General features: G+C 33.5%; 1 protein-coding gene and 1 pseudogene across 1 annotated transcript; both read right to left on the bottom strand.

The window, feature by feature from the left end:
- Positions 1 to 2,550: 2,550 nt before the first annotated feature.
- Positions 2,551 to 3,532, bottom strand: LOC128172012 (probable E3 ubiquitin-protein ligase MID2; annotated as a pseudogene).
- An 8,330-nt stretch (positions 3,533 to 11,862) lies between these two features.
- Positions 11,863 to 14,857, bottom strand: LOC128172011 (uncharacterized). Its single transcript, XM_052837783.1, has one exon. It carries the CDS (start codon positions 14,855 to 14,857, stop codon positions 13,271 to 13,273), a length of 1,587 nt encoding a protein of 528 aa, XP_052693743.1. The 3' UTR covers positions 11,863 to 13,270.
- Positions 14,858 to 17,772: the final 2,915 nt, after the last annotated feature.

The following is a 17,772-nucleotide window of genomic DNA, read 5'->3' as shown; positions in this document are numbered from 1 at the left end:
AAATGTAGCCAACATGTCACATTTGGTCACCCATTTTTATTTAAACAAACCATTGAAAGAATATTACAGATTCATAATTATAATTAATACTTGCACTTAAAAATATCTTTCAACTTCGATATTATCTTAAATATACTTGAAAAAGGGTGTTAAATAAATTTTTATCTGAACGTTAGAATGTAGTTTATCTAACATTATTTATTTGAATGAGTGATCAAATATCTATGTGTCACAGGTGTGATGAGGAGTAATATTTATTAAAAAAAATATGCAGTGACAATAATTTATTTACAAAATAATTGATTTGTAGGATCAAAACCATATTGTTGAAACGTTACGCAGGGGCATGTTCTACGTATGATCAATTTCTAATTGGCAAGCTACCTACAAACAAGTTTAAAATCAAGATTATCGACAGTCTCGACTGAACTCCTTATTTTATAAGTTCTATGGTCGATACAACGACCTTGTCAGCAAATACAATCTCCCGCTAGGTAAATTAATGTTTTTCATACTTATTGTTAGGCTGTTATTATTTACCTTATTGTCTACGGATTTTTCCGATTTTCTCGATTACGACAAAGAGTACACGGCTGGTGTGACCGGTCATCAGAAGATGCTCACTCATCCATGGCACAAGATCCTACGTTTTTGCTCTGCTCCTCTTTTGTATTTTTCCTCTGGACTTTTTATCTAAAACACAGTTTGTTATCGGCACATTTCATTCTCGGCACGGCTATTAAGATTAAAATTATAATGTATTTATGATCAAGAAGGAAAATTAAAAAAGACTAAAAAATGCTTGATTTACTTGTGTTAAAATACTATGTTTTCACTCCTCTGAGTTGATCTTTTTCTAGCCAAATCTATCCATTTAGGGTCTTTATTACTCTTGGAGAAAGACATTCAGAAATATTTGTAGCCATTCAATTGCGCTGATGAATAAAAGGTTGAATAAAATATCCTCTCTGTAAATGTTTATTTTGAATAATTAAAAAAACCATTTATGATATTGATTGGTAAATTTGCAAGTAAATCAGAAATCTAGGTACAGGTACACTCTTTTCTAGTTACATCTGTTTACATTTATCATGTATCTTTAAAATATATTCGTGTGGTATCGTTGAAAACTGTTTAAAATCAAGTCAATACAGGCTGATATATCATTCAAAATCCATTTTTGAAAATAATCAGAAGACATGTTATCTTAAAGTGGCAAAATGATAAGATTCAGTTATTTTTTAATTATCTTTATTTATTGCATAGTCCTGTAAAATCACCTTTTATATTATTTCGTTTTAAAAATAAAGCATTGTTTTTCGCATGATATCAACTAAAAACAAAGCATAAATAACTCAAGTAAAAAGCTTAACATTGACAAAGATGTAATTTAAATCTAAAGCGGCACACCCTTGGTTGAATATATGTCTAACGATATTGAGACATCCATTATCCCAGATTTTATGATATATGTAAGAAATGATTAAATTTTTGCAGATAATCAGCATAAACAATTAAAGATAAAAAAAAAATACAAAATAATGATAATTTTTGAATAGTTTTCAAAACATCAGTTGATAAATGAAATAAATTTGAACTGGAAAACATAACTATTTCCATTCTTCGGTCATAAAAGAACATTAAATCCGATATAAGTACACTGATTGCCCACTGGCTACATATATAATACCTTCTTCCTCGTCTATCTTGCAAGAAAGTGGACTAGGAATATTGTCTATCAATCTAATGAGCCCTCCAGAGTTGGAGAGGACATGTATATTTCTGCTTTCTTTGCCGGCTACGTAGATATTACCATAAAAGTCAGTATCCAGAGCAAGCGGATTTTTCAAATTGTCACTTTTATAACTCCAAACATTTTGTCCTTCATCAGTCATTGCCTTGACTCGATTGGTTCTTGAGTTACTGTATACTATAATACCTGTACTTGTTACAACAAGGTGGAAGTTGTATGGCAGTCTTACATTATTATTAAATTCTTTTAATGTCTGCCCCATTCTGTCGAGTTTTAAGATGTTGTATGTGCATGCTACATACAGGCATCCATTCCAGCTTGCTATCCCATAGACGTTGACATGTAGAGAAATGGATCTAAGTTTATGGAAATCTTTGGAGGAAACAACGTCAATAGTATTTGGTTTCCAATTAGTCACGAAAAGTTCTCCTTCGCATTAACAGGCGTCGTACGGTTCAGTGAACTCCACAACAATCCATGTTAGCATAGGTATCAAATTTTTATCACTCAAATTTTTTTCTATTAAACAGCAAACACATTCCAGCCTTAGTTTACTTTACAGCAAAAAAACTTCCATTAGAAGACATAAACCACTAACAATATGCGCGCCTGTTAAGGTATGCTTTTCAGGTTCATTTATGTTTACATTTTTGATATCCAAATAAGAACACCGAGTGGAAGACACAGCAAGTTAAATCTTGGCAATTTCTTTGAACCCAAGCAAACTTGTCAAAGCTGTTGCTTTCTCTTCTAAAATATTTACTTGTAAATGTCTGAATAGTTGCAGTTTTGCCTTTTTAATTTTTTCCTTGACTATTATAAACTGCATCAGTGCCTCTGTATTGTTTGTTGTTTTCTTTGGTTTTTAAGTCCTGTTTTTAGATATTCTGTATAGAAAATTCCATCCACCAAATTTGCAATCTTCATTTGAAGCTTGTCTCTGCCTTTTTAAAGGGTGGAATATACTTCATTTACATATTCTTTCTTCAAATTTTCAAACTGTTGCATTAAGTTTAAAAATTCCTTTTCAGTTTTGGCAATTTTCTCATCCACTGTGATATCGATTTCTGATAAATTAATTGTTCCTTCTGTTTTCGCCTTCATTAATTTCTGTTTAAATGTACTAATTTCGTTAAGCAATAAGTCTATCTCTCCGCTTTCTTTTAAGAATTGTACAGCATCCTCAAGTTTATTTACCCTTTCACATGTTATATGATCTGTGTTATTACACAGTTCACAACATAGTTGCTTGTCGTCATGACAGAACATCTTTACTTTTTTATGTCGATGTTTGGGACAATTATCTGCAAATCTAATGGAAATTGTTTTCTTTGGTTTTATTTCGATAGTTGACATTAACGTGTGGTTTTAAAGATGCCATACTTCTCCTTTGATACTTAGTGCATTGTGCTCACAGATACTCCTTGCATGATATATAGTTTGTAGCCTTTTCTTTGTCATTTTCTCTTAAGCATGGTTTACAATGTATTTCATCTGCTTGATCAGTTAATTTCTGCAGTTTGATAAAAAAGTTCCGCCCATCAAAGGTCTCCGTCACTCGGGATGTATTCATGACAAAGCGGGTAATGGAATCCCAAACGAGGCTCCATAGGCTTGCACTAACTGACAATTTAAGAAAAAAAAACAATTGTGGCAAAAGGAATGATTACATAGGAGGTATCCTGGTGTTTCAAACTTTTCAAAGCAGATTGAGCATACACTATCATCATTGACTGTAGTAGTTTCTTGCTGCAAAGTCGCCTTGTTTATGTTAATCATACACACCCACTCAAAAATGAAGGAAAAGTGAAACGGAATTGTACTGCTTACATACTTCAGACATGGATTCTACAATGTAGGAACAATAACCTATAAAAAAAAAAACACTTATAAATGACCTAATAAATCAAAAATAAAAGGTGCAAAAAATGATTTTGTTTAAGTGCGTGGAAATACCTTTGATCAGATGTGTTCTGGTCTGATCAGAGTTTTACCATACACGAATCAAATGAAACTTGTTTGAACATTTTGTGACAAAATTAGATATTTACATTCTAGCTTATCAAAACAATTTAATAAGATACCATATCCATTAGTTAAATTAATACTACCTTTATGTAAATTATCATTAGCACAACGGTTTTGCTAGAAATGTTCAATTTTTAGAAAAAGGTATGTCACAACTGTTATTGTGTAGATATAAGAATCTTATTTAGGTTAAGTGACGTTCATGTAGATATGTCATTTGCATGTAGTATTAAGTAATTCTTTATACTCGAAACACTCGAACTTATTGTTACCATTTAATTATTAATACTCTTTGTTTGACAATTGATGATATATTGAGTTTGCTTTTATTAATACACTTTAAAAAATATGTTTTTTATTCAAGATTCTCTCCGTCTCTATACAATTAGGGATTTAATGTGGCACGGAAGTGAACCTGACAGAAATATATTACAGACCCAATAGAGCTTCCATCAATGAATGCTACTTGAAACCAACGGCACGTGAAGGTATTTTAAACAGTTTTTAAAAAGTTTTGTGGCACGAGTGATTTTGTGTCGTGTTAATTTAACGGTGGGCTAACATTTATACCGTTATTCAGAACTATTGGTGTGAGCAAATTCTTAGTTAAACATAATTTCACTTTAAGTTTTTATTCTGGGAGATATGGCGACCTTCGAAAAAGGAACAGTATATGAGGGTACAGTGTGTTCAATTTGTTTTGATTGTTTTAAAACACCAAGGTATCTACCATGTAAACATTCATTTTGCCACAATTGTTTATCTTCCTACATTGCCAGTCACTGCAAATCTATGGAATCTCGTTTGGGTTTCCATTGCCCAGTTTGCCGGGATTACATTCCAAACATATGCGCAGCTGAAAATCCTGAAGAATGGACTACATGCTTTCCCGAAAATCGAGTCCTAGAAAAATATGTCAGCCGTACGGATCAACAGTTTTGTGAGGCTTGCCTACGTGAGAGTGAAGAGGAAGAAGCGACGTATTTTTGTTTACATTGCAACGAAAACCTGTGCGCCAATTGCATAAAATATCACAAAAGAGGACTTACAACACGTAAACATGAAATCGTTTCTCTGAGTGAGACATCTAGGATAGACGATCTCCCTATTCTTAATAAAGAAGGAGAATGTGTCAAACATCAGGAGAGACCAATTGAGTTATTCTGCCAAGATCATGAGGAACCATGCTGCACGATGTGTGTAAGTACCAAACACAGGAAATGTGAAACTGTTGAACCAATAGAAGAAACAGCAATAAAGCTTAAGCAATACTTTGAGGGGAAAGAATTCGATTTATTTTTGGAGCATGTCAAAATTTTCGAGAAAAAACTAGAAAGTTCTAAAATTGAACAAGAATCATACGTTAGACAAATGGAAAATACATCGGACCGAATTTCAGAAGACACAGAAAGAGTCTTTGAAGAAGCCATTCAACATTTACAGTTTCTTAAAAACCAATTTCTTATAAACATGAGCAAGGGTGTCAAGGAAGGCAAAGGGAAATATGAGAGAAATATAAATTCATTGTTGGATGGCATCTATTGCGCTCGGTTCAGTGGAACAATACTTGCAAAATCCAAAGAGATATTAAACGCTGCAGAGCTTTCGGTTGCGTATTATAAGGGAAAGAAATGTTTTGAACGGTTAAGAAAATATGATTTTCAACAGTTGCATATAACAATGAAAGTCGAAAAACCAAAAATATTGAAAGAAATTATGAACTTGGCTAATGTTACTCCAGTTCAGTTTTTAGAGAATACAAACAACATCAAGTCTGATATCAAGAAAATTCACTTGCGTTTGATTTCTGAAATTAATCTTGATGGAAAATATATCCGAGATGGAACGATTCTATCTTCTGGTGAGTTCATCCTTTCAATCAGGGATACTAGAGACACTAGTCGTTATAGGAGGAGCAGCGATGAATGTTTAATCTATAACAAATATGGTAAGCTCACAAACAGAATAACAAATCTATCCCAGCCATTTGGAATAATTGAACACGACAAAGAAATAATTGTAGCATGTACTGATTCAAAGCGTCTTAGATATTTTAACACCAATAATCTTCATTGGAGTGAATACCTAGGACTTTGGAGTGAACCATATTGCTTTACATCATCCCTGATCGACGGCGTTACATATTTATTTGTGGCTTGTGGTGAACTAATAATCAAGATTCCTAAAAATAATGGATATTATACGAAATACCAAACAAGGCATTCAGTAAAACATATCGCCAGCACATCATCAAACATAATATACAGCAACAGGAAGACCAACGAAGTGGAAGCTACGGACATGTGCTGTTTTACTGTGTGGAGATACAGCAGTCCTGGTCTTCTGTCTCCGTGTGGATTGGGTGTGGATGGAGAGGACAACATCTATGTAGCTGGGAAAGAGAGTGACAACATCCACGTGTTGAACAAGGACGGACGGTGTGTCCATGTGTTTGAGAATATCACCAGACCAGACTTCATGAAAGTGGACAAGGAGAGAAAGCTGTGTTTTGTGGGCAGCATGAGGAAGTATGTCAGGGTGTATGAGATGTTGTAGATATGACCAAATCTAATTAAATATGCTAGTAAGCGATAGGTCATTCAGGAAAATGACAATTAAGCGTCAGGTATGGAGCAAGACTGGTCTGTCTGATTCAGATTAGTTTCACTGGTGGGTAATTATTGCTAACCACGCAAGCTCATACATGATTATCATGATCCATGATCATCAATAATTATTATTCTTATTTATTTATTGAATCTGTTAATTATGGGACGATGTCAAGTGAAAATTTGAAAACCAATGAAGTCGTCGCAATGAACGCCCTTGGTACAACCGCGTGAAGATCAGCAGTCCCTGTCTTCTGTCTCCGTGGGGATTGGGTGTGGACGAAGAGGACAACATTTATGTGACGGGAAAAGAGAGTGACAACATCCACGTGTTGACCAAGGACGGACAGTTGTCCGTGTGTTTGAGGACATCACCAGACCAGACTTCATGAAGGTGGACAAGGAGAGAAAGTTGTGTTTTGTGGGGATCATGAGGAAGTATCTCAGAGTGTATGAGATGCTGTAGATATGAACTGTTGTAAATATTACATTCAGGTCGTACCTTAATTTTAAGCCCAAATAAGCTCAAGGCTTAGTAAAGCTTTTCTGATTGCATTTTGTCCGTCTGTCTGTCTGTAACTTTTTCCCATTTTCAATTTCTTTTACAGAACTAATTGGCCAATTTTAACCAAACCTGGCACAAAGTACCCTTAGGCAAAGGGTATTCAAAGTTGTGAAAATTAAGGATCACGCCTTTTTACAAGGGAAGGGCATTAGAAATTTTCATAAAATTTTCAAAAATCTTCTTCTCTAGAACTATTGAATTATGAAAGCTGAACCTTATATGTGAGCATCGTTAGGTGTTGTAGATTCAAAGTTGTGAAAATCAAGACCCCCGAGATTAGGGTGGGCCACAACTGGGGGTTTAATTTTTGCATAGAAATATACATAGTAAATCATCAAAAATTATCTTCTCAGAAACCAATCAGCCAGGAAAGCTTAAACTTATGTGAAAGCATCCTGAGGTAGTGTAGATTCAAAGTTGTGAAAATTATGACCCCGGGGCTTGGGTGGGGTCACAAATGGGAGTCACATTTTTGGAAAAAATCTTTAAAAATCTTCTCAGAAATCAATCAGCAAAGATGAAACTTTTGTTAAATCATGCTTAGGTAGTGTAGATTCAAAGTTGTGAATTCATGACCCCCCGATGAAAGGATGGACCCATAATGGTGGGGGTCGAAGTTTTACATAAAAATATATATAGTAATTCTTTAAAAAACCTCCTCAAAAAGCAGTCGAACAGAGAAGCGAAACCTGTGTGAAAGCATAGAAGGGTAAATTCAAATGTGTTCAAATAATGATCCCCGGGGGTTGAATTGGATCACAACAGGGGACACATTTTTAAATAGGAATATCTAGAAATCTTTAAAAATCTTCTGGAAAACAATTTGCTTAGAAAAACTGTAACTTTAGTGGAAGCAACTTTCGATAGTATAGATTAACATTCGTTAAAATCAAAACCTTGAGGAGTCAGGTGGGGTAATGTTGTTGATCCGATTGTACAAAGACATTTTCATTTTTACAAAAAATATGTTATCTCGTATAGTTGAACTTATATGCAAACATTTTGACATATTGCTGATTCTTTAAAATTGTTTTGACCCTGGCACCTGGGCGATTCGTGGGTCTCAAAAGTGGTTCAGACTTTGATAAAGGTTTATATCCCATATATAAACAATTATTCAGGATGTTGTTGAGAACTACGATGCTCAACATTTGATATGACATTCTGTTAGAAAATGGACTTGATTATAAATATAATAATATCCAAGGGGACAATATAATAATATCCAGGGGGAAATGGATTTTTATTTTTACAGGATCTACATGTATTCTACTACATTGTCAATATATTTTGTATTATTACCCCATTAAGCTGATTGTATCATGCCTATTGTTTCTCAGGTGAGCGGTGTGGCCTATGGACCTCTTGCTTAAGGTTTGCACGCGATGTGTGATTGTAAAAGATGGTTTATATATACATGTGAATTGGTATTTTTGTTTCTTAATATATATTAAGTCCAATGATTAAATGATTAGTCATTGGGTGATTTATTTTAGAATGTTATATATATGACCGAGTGTTTAACTGAACACAGTGAACAAATAATCCTTGCAGGCACTATTACCTGTAATGATGGTTGAATACATGTATTTAAATGTTATGTTTTTCCATCTAAGTAAAAAATACCGAGATTTGCATTGATTTTGTGAGTACCATGATAAAGGTTTCCGGGATGATGTAAAAATAGGCCAATGAAATTAGTAACATTGACAGAATGGTTTAATTAAATTGATAATAATGTTTTTAATATTCCTTGACAAAAACTGTAATTTCGCGTAAATTTTGATCGTTTTATTATGAAAGAGACAACAGCAAACATTTTTAAAAACGCAGACAAATAAAATTATACCGGATATCATTAATACCTGTTCTAAAAAATTATCTTTTTACTTTAATACATTAGCAATGGAGTTTGAAATATTATCCTGATTGTATCTTCATGTACTGATACATTTTTTATATAGCGATATTTTATATGTCAGCAGTCAATGAAAATGGAGGCACATGAATTTAAAGAGAACACTATAAACTGATGATCATGCACAGAATAATTAAAGCGTCAAAACTTTAAAAGTTTAGGACCACCTTTTGGTACGACTTCGGTAATTTATATTACAATGGAGACACGACCAGACAGGAAAATAAAATCAAGAGGCCCATGGGCCACATTGCTCACCTGAACAATAGTTTTCGAATCTCTTTCGAAATTAAAGAATATGGAAATTTCTAAAATATTGTAAAACTAAAAAAAAGTCATCATGGATTACAGGATTTGACAATACATTAAAACCATATATAAAATAAGGAAACGTTTTTATACATCACAACCAGGAAGTAAGATGCATCAACTGACCATTCTTATTTTCACAATATATATAATTTCCTCAATATATCACAGACGACAAGATTGAAAATGATAGATAATTCGTATTCCTTTTTTGGACCTTAAACCCCTACTAGGAGCCCAGTATAAGCCGGGGTCACATTTGTACAACTTCCAATCTACAGTATTATTATGATAGTTTACTCACAAATCGTAGTATGGTTGTTCGTGAGAAGATCTTTAAACATTTCCCTAGTATATTTTAATGTTTCAATTTGAACCCTCCTTTGGTCCTTTTATTACAGGGGTTACGGTTTCAACAATTCACAATCTACATATCTTAGGATGCTTGCAAAGTAATATCAAAAATTGTAGCATTGTACGTGTAGGTCTATTGTAGAATACTTTTTGAGAACCTCTTGGTGCGCCAACATAGTACTCAGGGCCATTGTTTTCCTAATTTAGAATATACATTATATGAGGATACTTGCATAGCATTCGCGTTATCTAGTATTAACATTCTTTGAGTATTCTGCAGAGATTTTTGATAGATTTGACCACGCTCTAACCAAAATTATCACCTTAATACCTATATTTACGCGGTTGTTTTAAGGCTTCCCACAGCGATGTGTAGAAAGCCAGTTGTCTGTACTCCATACCATATGACGTCATTATCACCTTTGACGTCATTATCAACTGTGACGTCACGATCAGCACGTTAAAAGTAAATCTATTGAAAATGTAAAATAACTGTTTGTTTCCTGACATGTATGCTGCCATTTTTGCTAGATGCACAGAATTCATTGATATCAATAAACAGAATTTAATATTCTGTAGATTTATAGCTTCATTTAAAGTAAAAGACTATTTATAAATTAGTGGTTTGGAGACTCCTCCTGTAACATGTAAACAACTGAATAGAGTAATTTTATTGCATGCAAAAACAGCTTCGCGCAGGTTAAAGATCAATACAGTTTTCAAATATTTCAAGAAAAATTGGTAGAGAATACGGGTACTTAAGTAAAACATGCTTTGGGATTTACCCTAAAATTTATGTAAATCGCTTTTAATTAGTAAAAATGTGCCTTATATTGATGTTTGGGCGAAACTTTTTAACAATATCTTTAATAAACGAAATATCTTTTTGAAGCCCAAGCAAAAACTTAATAGTCTTAAACATTACAAAGGATTTTTCTTAAAAATATTTCCCTTTTAATGCCATTTATCACCTGCGCCGATGCGATTTAATCAAACAATATTCAATGTTAGGTAACACACGTCACATGACAACGAAGTAAACATGACGTCACAAAAATGCCCGAAGACTTATGTATGACATCGTTCTCAATATACGGTATTAAAATCTTAAGAAATACTCCCGGTGAATCTTTTTTATTGTTATTTGGTTTTTTTTGCTCCGGAACACCTTAACTTTGCTGCATGCATAATTTTTAGCTATTGTATAATTAAATCCTAGATTGCTGACATATTTCATGGTTTCCATTTCTATTAACTATGCAAACCCTGCTTGTGCATCAACAATACGTCATATGAAATGATACAAAATCGACTAGTAGTGTTATCACAAACAAAAACACTAAAAAATGTAAATATAAAAAATAAAGATATTCCTTCAATGATTCTATCTTAATTTTGGAAGCCGTCTAATGACCCCAGTATTGGCCTTAGGTCACAAACTTTAAGTAACAATTTCTGACGTTGAATGCAAAGTATTCTCACAAGCTAAAGTATTGTGCTTTTTGAGAAGATGTTTGAACATTTTCTCTATATATTTCTATATTTCTACATTAAAAAATCTTCGTGTGGCCTATGTATTGGTCAGAGAATCACGGTTTTTGCAATTAGAATATTCTCTTTACATACCATAATTATCTAAATAATTGCATAGCTGGTGCAGTTGCTATTGAAAAGATGTTAAAACACTATTCATTTTTATTTTATTGTGATTTTTATCCCTTGAAGAAAAATTGAATCCCCTTCCGACAATATTGATTCGTACTAAATTTGTTAAATTTGGCCTCTTCGGTTCTAGAAAAGAAGTCAGAAAAGAAAAACATTTACGGAGGGGTTGACGGACAGACAGTCAAATGATCAAAAGATGGACACAGGAACCTATGGCTCAGTTGAGCAAAAACGACAACTAAAAGCGATAAAGATGTATTTGAAACATGAACTTATCTGAAAACGAACAATGCTGTAATGATTAGCTGTGATTTCTGTCGTTCTTTTTTTTAGCCAAACGTTCAAAATTCTTGGTCGTCTGTAAATCTTTGGAATTTTTTTTCTAGAATCTTTCCACATTGAAACCGTTTGGGAACCACAGATGATTTATTAATATTTCCCTTTGAATCTAATTTTGGGAAAAAACAATAACATTGATCAAAAATATCCGAAATACTGTGTTATTCAAAAGTTATTTGAATAAGAATTTTTTTTATACTTTATTAATTTAATTTCATCTTTTCACATCTTAATACGAGGATTGTCCAAAAAGTTTTTGGAGACATGCGATTTCATTATAAATAACGAGGCGATTTAGAAAAAATTAAGAAGTAAACATTTCAAAATGAATTTAATAGTGTTGTATGTATAAAAATCATTGCAATGAAGCTTTTTACTTTGGAGTTATCTTTCCATATACAATGCATATACATGCCAATTGGCCCAGTTTGATGTTGAGTTATAATGAAGTTTCTATATCATCATAGCCTTTTGTTTGCATTTGAGATTAAATACACAACAGAAACATTTACTGTTTGGTCAGATGATGAAATTGCACATTTCAACAGAAAATTTGTTTGAAGCACCTGTAGATATATGATCTCGGAATATTTTGGTGTTCTAATTTGATATCGTCTTGAGCTTCGTTTTTATCGATGTTTTACCCAAGTCGACAGAATTTTATAAAGCCGAGCTGTTCCGTGCGGACAGCGGACGTCGTCCTCTCTGGTGTTTTAAAGACATTTCCTTGTTTTATCATTTAAAAATCCTCTGCTCATTCAAAAACAAACGCCGTATGAAAATAAAGTACACAATGCTATTTCTTCATCAGTGAAAATTATGTTTTGACATGTTTTATAAGAACTGCAGTTATTCATATCTAAAACCACCTAAATTACTAAGTTTGGACAGTTTATACACTGCGCCGTGTGAACTTTTCGCGCCCCTTTAACACAGCAAAACTGTTGTTTTACTTTAGAAACAATTTGATTTGATTTGAACTTTTATGAGAAACATTTCCTTGTACAATCTGCATACATCAGCCAATTAACAATAAACAAAAAAACGCGACTATTCACTGTTTGGACAACCCTAGTGACCAATGAAACATACTTAAAAATCAAATAGCATGTCAATACAGCATTAAGCGCCCAAATAATATGGACAAAGTCATTAATTTTTTTTGGTAAAGTCCAGTATTATCATCTTTTTTTAACATATCAATTCGATTTTATAAAATAAATATGAATATTCGTATAATGTATATTTACAAAACCCAATAAATAACGTCAGAAAAAATGAATTAATAACCGTAAATTTAATTTAAGGCACAACACCTATCTTTCAGTAAATACCTAACTATGTTAAAACATGCATCACCTTAGATTTCATGATACATACTAGAAACATATTGTTTGATGTTGTTTAACATTGTTCGATGTTGATGTTTGATTTCAAAAAGACATGATACAATATACAAGCTTGTGGTAAGAATTTCTCGAGGTTTTTGATGTGTCAGTTATTTAAGATATTTTCAAAAATTAAATTTCAACTGAAATCCCTAATTATATCCTCTTTGCTGATCATAAAAGAACACACTTATGGACCTTTCAAATCTAATACACATATACTGTTTTCCCTTCACAGATTACATATACAATATTTGCATGCTGTACATTGCTTTATCATCTATGCCCTTCTAACTCAAACCTTCAACGTTTACACTAGTAAAATATTAGGAACAATTTTTTTTAAGTCAGACTATTTTTGTGAACCTTTTTTTTGTTCTTCTGTTCATAGAATTTTCTTGGATTGCTTTTCTTTTTTTCTTTCCTTAGAATATCTTTCTTTTTAAGTGTGTCAAGCACTGACGCTATTTGGTATACTATGATCTTTTCCTTCTCGCTGCATACACAGATAATTCCTTCATCTTCGTTAATCTTAAAAAAGTATGGACTTTGAATATCTTCTATTATCCTTATTTTGTCTCCCGAGCTTGACAAAACATGTACATTATGGCTGTGTGCGCCGGTTACGTATAGATTTTCGCAGGAGTCAGTCTCCAATTCTTGTGGATACTTTAGATCCGGACTCCTGTATTCCCACACAACTTGTCCTTCATCACACATCGCTGTCACTGCGTCTAGGCACCAGTTACTGTATACGATCAGCCCACTATTGGTTGTAATGATGTGGTCAGTATTTAGACCATCTAGATCATAGTTCTGTAAAACGTGTCCACTGTCGTCGACTTTCAATATTTTGTCGCCGCATGCAATATACAAGATGTCATTCAAGTTCGTTATTCCATAAATCGGGTGATGCATATCAATGCTTCTGAGTTTCTGAAAGTCAGCTAGAGCAAATACCTCAATGGTTTTCGCGCTCACATCTGTAATATAAAGTTCGTCCCTGATTCTAGTAGCATCATAGGGTTTACCCAAACTATCATTGACATGAATGCTTTCCCAGTTCTCGTCATACATCAAGCATGGTCCATTATGCTTGTAATCAATAATCAGAAATCGTTTTTCAGGTAGGAATAAACCGTTATACACCATGCCATCTTTTATGGGGATTTCCTTACACTTTGTTAGCTCTATATTTCTTATGTCGAAATCGAGGGGACGGAAGGATTCAACATATTCTACCTCAGCAATATTTTTTAACTCCATGAATTTTCTCCAGCTTGGCGATTCGACTGCACATATTTTTAAGTACATTTCTTTAAACTCAAGATTACTTATTTTTTGAAATTTTTCTTTAGCTGTGATAAACTTGACCATTGCCTCGCTTAAATTTTCTGAACCTTTTGCCTGTTCAATACCTGACTCACAGTAACTGACATAGAGTAATGCGTCTTCGAACTTTTCTATCCCACTTTGCAGCTTTGCTTTGCCTTTCTTCAAATTTGAACACATTTCATCTGTGTAAACTGTTTTCATTTTATCTAAGCGTTCTGCCAAATCTAAAAATATTTTCTCATTTTTTGCGATATTTTCATCTACCGTACTTTCAATCTCGGATACATTTTTCTCCTGTCTGGTTTTTGCATTTAGTAATCTCTTTTTAAATGTCTTTATTTTGTTCAGAATGGAATCCATCTCTCCGCTCTCTTTCAAGAATCTTACAGCATTCTCTAAGGTATCAACCTTCTCACATTTCCTATGTTCTGTACCTCCACACAGTGCGCAACATGACTGCTCGTGGTCATGACAATATAGCTGTACTTTTTCATTTTGGTGTTCATGACAAATATTTGCGACTTCTAATTTAGGAACAATCTCTATTGATTCCATTTCACTTATTTTAAATATCCTGTGGTCTAGGGATGCCATACTTTTTTTGTGATATTTTGTGCATAACTTGCATAGATACTCATTGCATTGTAAACAGTAGTTCAAAGCTTCTTCATGGTCGTTATCTCTTAAACAAGGTTCACAAAATTGTATATCAAGTTTGTCAATCATTTTCTGAAGAATGTCATTTCTCGGGAAAAGCCCAGCCCAATCCTCAGGTTTGCCAGAAGCTCCGTCACTCGGAATATACTCCCGACATATAGGGAAAAGCCTACCAATTATTTTCCCATAGAACTCCATACAAATGTTATGACCTCTCAGTACTTTACTATAATAGTCTCAGTCAAATCTTTGGTATCATTTGAAACTTCAATTCAAGACCTTTCAGGAAATGACAAAAAAATTATAGGGTCCCGTGGCATTTATAGGTCAAATTTGCAGTTGTTTACAACTTACAGCGATCGGCAGTAAATGTCACTCTACATAAAAAATCAACCTCCAACTCTACAATTTTTCCTAGTGTTGCTATATTCTTTAAAATATTCCCTCATTCCATCATTTATTTTGAAAAATAATAGTTTTACTACAAAATGAGAATTGTCACATACCTGAATTCAGCCAATCGCGTAACGCCTACCCATTCATTCCTTATTACAACGTTCTATAACTTTTCTCTGATGTAAACATCCGGGGGTTTGTTACTCTTATTCCTATACTTAGAATCTTACCTACCTCAGAATTAGTCCATTTGCTATTTTTTAAAGACTTTAGACCTACCTGAGTTTATGTATGAAATTTGAGTCCCATGAGTTCAATGTCATGGATGTTGTCACCAGCTCAATTGATGACATCATGCTGCAGATGCTGGCGTTATAGGGAGTGAATGACATTCAGACCTCGGAATATATTTGTATATAATTAGTGCCTGGAATCAATAAAATAGTTTGTTTACTACTTGTTTTTGAGTATTGGTATTATCTATATGATAAAATGTCAAAATTTTATCAATTTCCTAATAAGGGTAGATTCTACCCAGGTTTTAAGAAAACCTCATGAAATTGATGAAATCCTAGTAAATTAATCAAAATATCCATGCTTTATACTGACAAATTGGTAAAAAATGTCCATATCATGAACAATCATCCATTATTGATTCTAATAAGCCAAATAATTCTAATCAGGCCTTTCCTGTTGATTGAGCATGTGCGCACAATATCACCACCCCCCAGTGTAATGCAGCTTACAGAACTAGCAGGTGCCCCCTTATCTTTCTTTATAACACTATTCTAGCAAACGAAAAAGGACATAATTTCGATAGTATATTAGAGTTAGGTACCTGGAGTAATAAACATAACTGTTTAATTGTAAAATTATTGAAAATTAAATCTAGAAAAGGCCAAGTTCTTGCCAATGTCAAAATTCAAGAGGGGTAACTATTCTTGTGTCAAATGACAAAATGCGCCTCCAAGTACAGAGACAGAAGATAGTATGCTGAAAAGTTTACCTTCATTATATAGAAGAATGTCCATTGTGATGAATCAGATGGCTACCGACTGTCCGACAGCATCAATATGGGGCAAAATGACCCCGCCGCCCTGCCACCATCATCTTTCAAAGCTGAGGCGGCTGAACAATGGAGATCATCCTAAGTGGACGAATGAGGAAAAATCAGAGTTATAAGTTATTCATTGCACAAAACAATGTTAATACATCAATTTTTTTCATATATTCCTTACAAATAAAATATATACATTCTGATTACACACATAAATACAGAATTTAATGATCTGTCAAGGGTGGGGTACATAAATAAACACTATTACATGTAAATACATGTAATAACATGTAATGCCAAATGTGATTTATGCAGTCATAACATAATTCAAGTAACTCATAAAAAATTACATACAGTCAGTCCAAATAAATAGAATTACATCATGTTGAAATTCTGAATCACTCAGTCAGTTAGTCTAAGGGAAGTAACTCTAAAAACTGCTATCTTGCAATGGACACTGTTAACAGTTTCAAGCAGTTTTAACCATGAAAACTTTACAAAATGCCCCTACTAAACTCATAAAACATAATCATTCCAATAACATATACCCCATACTAGGCTGACATGAGTCCAATGTGTCATAACCCCAATTTCCCTTTCATGTGCAATAAACATGTGTAACACTCCCCTCCCCACCCCTCTCTAAAGAGGAGTGGGTGGAGGAAAAGGGGGGGGGGGGTGAGAGACACTCATTCCTGACCATATGTATGCCTAATATGTACTCCTGGCTAAACACTCACAATCACAAACCTAGGGATAAAAATATGAAACATGGTAACTTACCAGGTGAATTTAAGGCACTGTTGACAACTGCTGTAGTTTCAGGGCGTGTGGGTGAGACCGTCTTGTACATCAACCTTACTCAGGTCAAGACCATTTAGGCGAGGGAAAAGACTGCAGAACTCCTCTACGTGGATGGCTGGGAAGCATGGGAGGCAGTATTTGATCCAAATTACTCTGCTGGTCCAGATGCAGAATACCCAAACAATGAAGATCTGCTGAAAAATAAACATAAAAATGACATTAAATTGACATTGAATAGCATCAGGTCACCAATTTGAAAAGAATAGACATTTTTTAATGCATTACAAATATGATGATTACAAAAAATAAGAAAAACAAATAAAAAACCTTGTTTACAACATAATTTTTGTCCAAATTCTATTGACAGATGATCAGCAGACCTTAATTGAGCCCATCAATTATGAGTTAAATATGAATTTAAAATTTAAAAAACAAGCAAAGAACTGCAAAAATGAATTGCTACACATGTAATCAACAATAATATTATCTACTTTAGAATTCAAACCAATATTTCTTGCTTTTTCTTCTTCCCTGGTCCCTCTAATTTAACTCTTTACACATATCAATACTCCAGTCCCCCTCAATTTTAAATTAC

The sequence above is a fragment of the Crassostrea angulata genome, chromosome 2 (assembly GCF_025612915.1).
Source record: "Crassostrea angulata isolate pt1a10 chromosome 2, ASM2561291v2, whole genome shotgun sequence".
Lineage (NCBI taxonomy): Eukaryota > Metazoa > Mollusca > Bivalvia > Ostreida > Ostreidae > Magallana > Magallana angulata.
The sequence above is the reverse complement of the archived record's forward strand: the minus strand, read 5'-3'. Positions and strand labels throughout refer to the sequence as shown.